At 26.8% G+C, this 4,394-nt stretch overlaps 1 protein-coding gene across 1 annotated transcript in view; it reads left to right on the top strand.

The window, feature by feature from the left end:
* The first annotated feature begins 713 nt into the window (after window positions 1–713).
* The window catches only part of LOC108692176 (prostatic acid phosphatase-like), a 39,474-nt gene continuing 35,793 nt past the window's right edge, over window positions 714–4,394 (top strand). Inside the window, exon 1 of the mRNA XM_018200333.1 lies at window positions 714–838. Coding sequence (XP_018055822.1) covers window positions 784–838 — 55 coding nt within the window. The 5' untranslated portion in view covers window positions 714–783. The remainder of the gene's footprint in view (window positions 839–4,394) is intronic.

Here is a 4,394-nt window from a genome sequence, read left to right as displayed (position 1 = left end):
TACATTAAGAGAGGAAAAAAGATTGCAATTACCATAATTGAATTTATAGTCATTTTTTTGGGACTGCTATATATTTGTAATTGTTTTAACTATGCAAGTACAGTTAATTGTGCTATTAATAATAGCCACATATGATGCTTGAAATTCTTTTTTGTTAACATGTTTTTTAATTATTATTATCACATACATAGTAAATAAATTTAGGAAAATAGATATATTCATTATAATTGCGATTGCATTTATTGAATAAAAATGTTTATTTTATTTATTATTTACATCTTGGTATTTTTATTATATTAATATTTAAAATTATTATAATTTAAAGTATAATTTTTTCATGTTTGAAAGATACATATATAGTTTTTATTATTTTATTGACATTATAATAGTAATAACTATAACAATAGAGCTTCTATTGACGATTATTTTATCATATAATTACAGTCACAAATAAACATTTTTCTCTCAGTGTAATAACGATAATAAATTAATAACATAATCAGAAAATAAAAGAAGAAATCGAATTATTTAAGATTTTATTACGTGACTCATGATTGATTGATAAGATTGATTTAACAATGTAATGTGTGATATAATCAACAAATTTACAAGCTGTACAGACGAATCGGTTTTATTATAGAGAGGGGATGCCTGACTTTATCTACGCGCACGTGTCACGGACCTATCTTTCTCAGTACATAGTTGTACACGTCCGTATGTGTTTCACGGTTCCTCTTGGTTTATTTGTGGACACACGGCCCTCTGGTTCGCGATTAATTCGGCATGATCCCCTCGGCAACAGCTCTTCCTCTTTTCACACTACTCACATTGACATTAGGTAAATGTAAGAGTTTTGGCTTACTCTATCCTCTTCCTTCTTTCATCAGAATTGGCGAAAGATAAAGAACATTGTATTTTTTAAATACATGTTTTTAATGCTTTATACGTGTTTTAAACAGTATTATAAAAAACGTGTTTAAAACATAAAACATGTTAAAAAATCGACTGAGTATATTTTAAACAGTTTAAAGTATATTTCAACCATTTTTTATTTTTGCCAATTCTGCCTTTTATTCAAATTCACTTCATCCTATATAAAACTTTTTTAAATAAAAGCTACGAAATTTTGGTAATGATTTTTTGCGTTACGATGTCGCTGTTCTTGTCTTAACGCTGAGATACAGCATGTCGTGTCTCCAGATGTGTCAAAGCGCATAAAAAAATAAATGTAATTTAATATATATAAATAACATATTTGAAAAAAATAAGGAATATTGTTGTCGATGCCGACATATCACTTTGTTTTTAGACAATATTTCTTAAACAAAAGGTAAAAATAAAACTTAATACGCAAATACAAACTAAAAAGTGTCTTTTATTAGATAATATTAGCAATTTTTATAATACTGTTTGTAATTTTACAATAATTGAATTTTTCATAAGATAAACAAAAATGAGCGTCTGACAAAATGGATTCCAAAATTGACATGGAGGATAAGTGGATAGTAATATTTATATTCCTATTCTTTTTCTTTTACAGAAATTATCTGAATAAAATACCTACAAGTGAATATTTTGATAATTTGGATTGTGTCCGGAGTTCGTAAGATCTTCGCGAAGAAATTATGTCCGTAGTGACGATATGGAAAAATTGAGATTATAATATCGCGATTATAATAAATTTTTCTTTTTAATAGTCTTGTATGTACACGTATGTTATCTCTTCGGAGTCGGAGACTGTCTTCTATAGTCGAATCATCATAGCAACTTTCCTGCTCATGTTCGCACATTCTGTGCTCTGTTCGAGAATTTTTTTAATAAATATTGTTTCCGCAAGTCGTTACTATTTATCATTACTTTTATGCTATATTTCAAATAAATTCGTTTAAACCGCGAAAGATAATAATTACAACATACGATTTATATAATTTGATAATGCATTTCGTTTTTGATTTGCGATATACTGAGAGGAAGAAATTTAACGCGAACTTTCATAAGAATGTAGGCAGAAACATTTAAATGCATCTATCATTTCATCGAAATGTTGCGTATACAGGCAACGTTATATGTAATAACAATGTTGTGCGTAAACGACCCATGTGTCGAGAAACGATATGAGCGACTTTCTTCGAAATTCGCATCTTCGCCTTGTACTATAGACATGGTGATAAAATTGTCATCACAGTATACAAGATTTTCCAAAATATTTTCACTTCGATATAAAACATTTTTGTTGAATTATATGCGTATTTATTTTGTTGTTCTGCAAGATGCAAATATGACGCAATAGTTTTTCAAGGGCTTTCCCATATATGTATCTTTACCTTCGCCGATTTAACATTATAAAGCAACATTATAAAGATTAAATAGCTCATGATTTATTTTATTGACAGATGTGTCGGTTTACGCTGCACTCCGATTTTATATTTAAAACCATATTATTAATTAAGAAAGAAAACAATATACATAAAACTGAAAAGCATTTAAAACGACATTTATATTATTAATAATATAGTCATTATTATTTATATTATTTTAATTACTATTTAAATTACGCAATTTGTAAAAAAAATTGTAAGAATTTTATTTTCGCATTCATAGAATTTGGTTTTAGCTAATTTCGTACAGAAACAAGCCACAAATATACGAATTATGTGTTTACACTTTTTTAAATTAACTTAAACAGATGTTTTTATCAGTAATAAAGTGCTTAGTTATTTGAGAAACAAGGAGGTATCGCTTTAGGAGATCTATGTCGTCGATTTTCCATTAGAAAAAAATATTGGAGAAGAAATACTAGAATAAAAATCACTTCTAGTAAACAGAAAAACAAATGACTACGAGCGTAAGATTAATTGTAAATTAAAATTTTAAACGTTAATAAATAAACATGTCATTTAGTTAAAATATAAAACTTTAATTTGCCGATAATAAACAAAACCAAACGTTTCGATCCCTGTTGGATCATTATCAATGTAAACAAAAACAACAGTGAAAATATTACATAGATAAGATATAAAAATTGTAATCGCTCTCGATCGCAGTATTAATTATCAATCTCGCTCAATATGAAATAAATGTTATAAGAATATTGTAATCGATAACCATGTGTTCCTCTGATTTGTGTATATTGATTATAGACAAATATATTTGTTTCTGTTACAAATATAATGTAAAAATGTAATAGAAATAAATAATCAAATCTAATAAGAAAAATACAAATTAATAACGTTTTCTTTTGGGAGAACACTGAGTGTTGTCTAACCTCGCGTGTAACTAGTTGCGTGTAAGTGCTGCATCAGTGCTGCACTACACAAGTATACATACATCATGATGTACATTACTTCATGCTACCATGGTATTTAATTCTGTTGCCGGTTGACTTCCATTTTCAAATTTTTAATGTCACATTCTATATCGTCTCTTTGAGATCGTATAGCAAAATTTCACTTCGTGCATAAAATTTGCACTACACTATAACCACGGAAATATGTTATACTAAATGAGTTCGCCTATCACCAGCCAAGGAAACACGCTACACTATCTGAGTGTTGCATTAATGTGCGATAGTGCAGCCAAAAGAAAATACTATAAGAAGCAAGGAATAAAAATAAAAATAAAAAAATAATCTAATATTATGAGAAATGTACATTAAAATCATTAATACAAATTGAATGAAATTGCGCGATGTACAAATGAGAATAAATACCTTCTAATTGTATGTCAATATAATATAAACGTTGTCTATTTTTAGACAATATTTTCAATCTTATTGCATTGTCTAACTTGATTTAGCTGCTATTAAATTAAATATATATAATTTATGACTGTACATCACACAATTTCAATTCGTATTAATGATTTTAATGTACATGTCTCATAATATTAGATTACTTTTTTATTTTTATTTTTATTCCTTGCTTCTTAGTTTTATATTTTTCTTATTAGATTTGATTACTTATTCCTATTACATTTTTACATTATGTTTGTACCTTTTAACAGAAACAAGTATGTCTATAATCTACATACAAACCAGAAAAACACTTGACCGATGATTACCGATTACAACATTTATTTCATTATAACATTTATCTTATAACATTTATATTGAGCGAGATTGATAATTAATACTGCGAGAGCGAATTATAATTTTTATATATCTATGTAATATTTTCACAGTTATTTTTGTTTACATTGATAATGATTCAACGGGGATCGAAACGTTTGGTTTTGTTTATTATCGGCAAATTAAAGTTTTATATTTTAACTAAGTAACATGTTTATTTATTATTTATTAATTTCAAATTTTAATTTATAACGATTAATCTTAGCCCTTTGTCTTTTTGTTTTTTAAATTTATTGAGCCTTATTATTATTATATTATTATATTATAT

The sequence above is a fragment of the Atta colombica genome, unplaced genomic scaffold, assembly GCF_001594045.1.
Source record: "Atta colombica isolate Treedump-2 unplaced genomic scaffold, Acol1.0 scaffold63, whole genome shotgun sequence".
Lineage (NCBI taxonomy): Eukaryota > Metazoa > Arthropoda > Insecta > Hymenoptera > Formicidae > Atta > Atta colombica.
The sequence above is the reverse complement of the archived record's forward strand: the minus strand, read 5'-3'. Positions and strand labels throughout refer to the sequence as shown.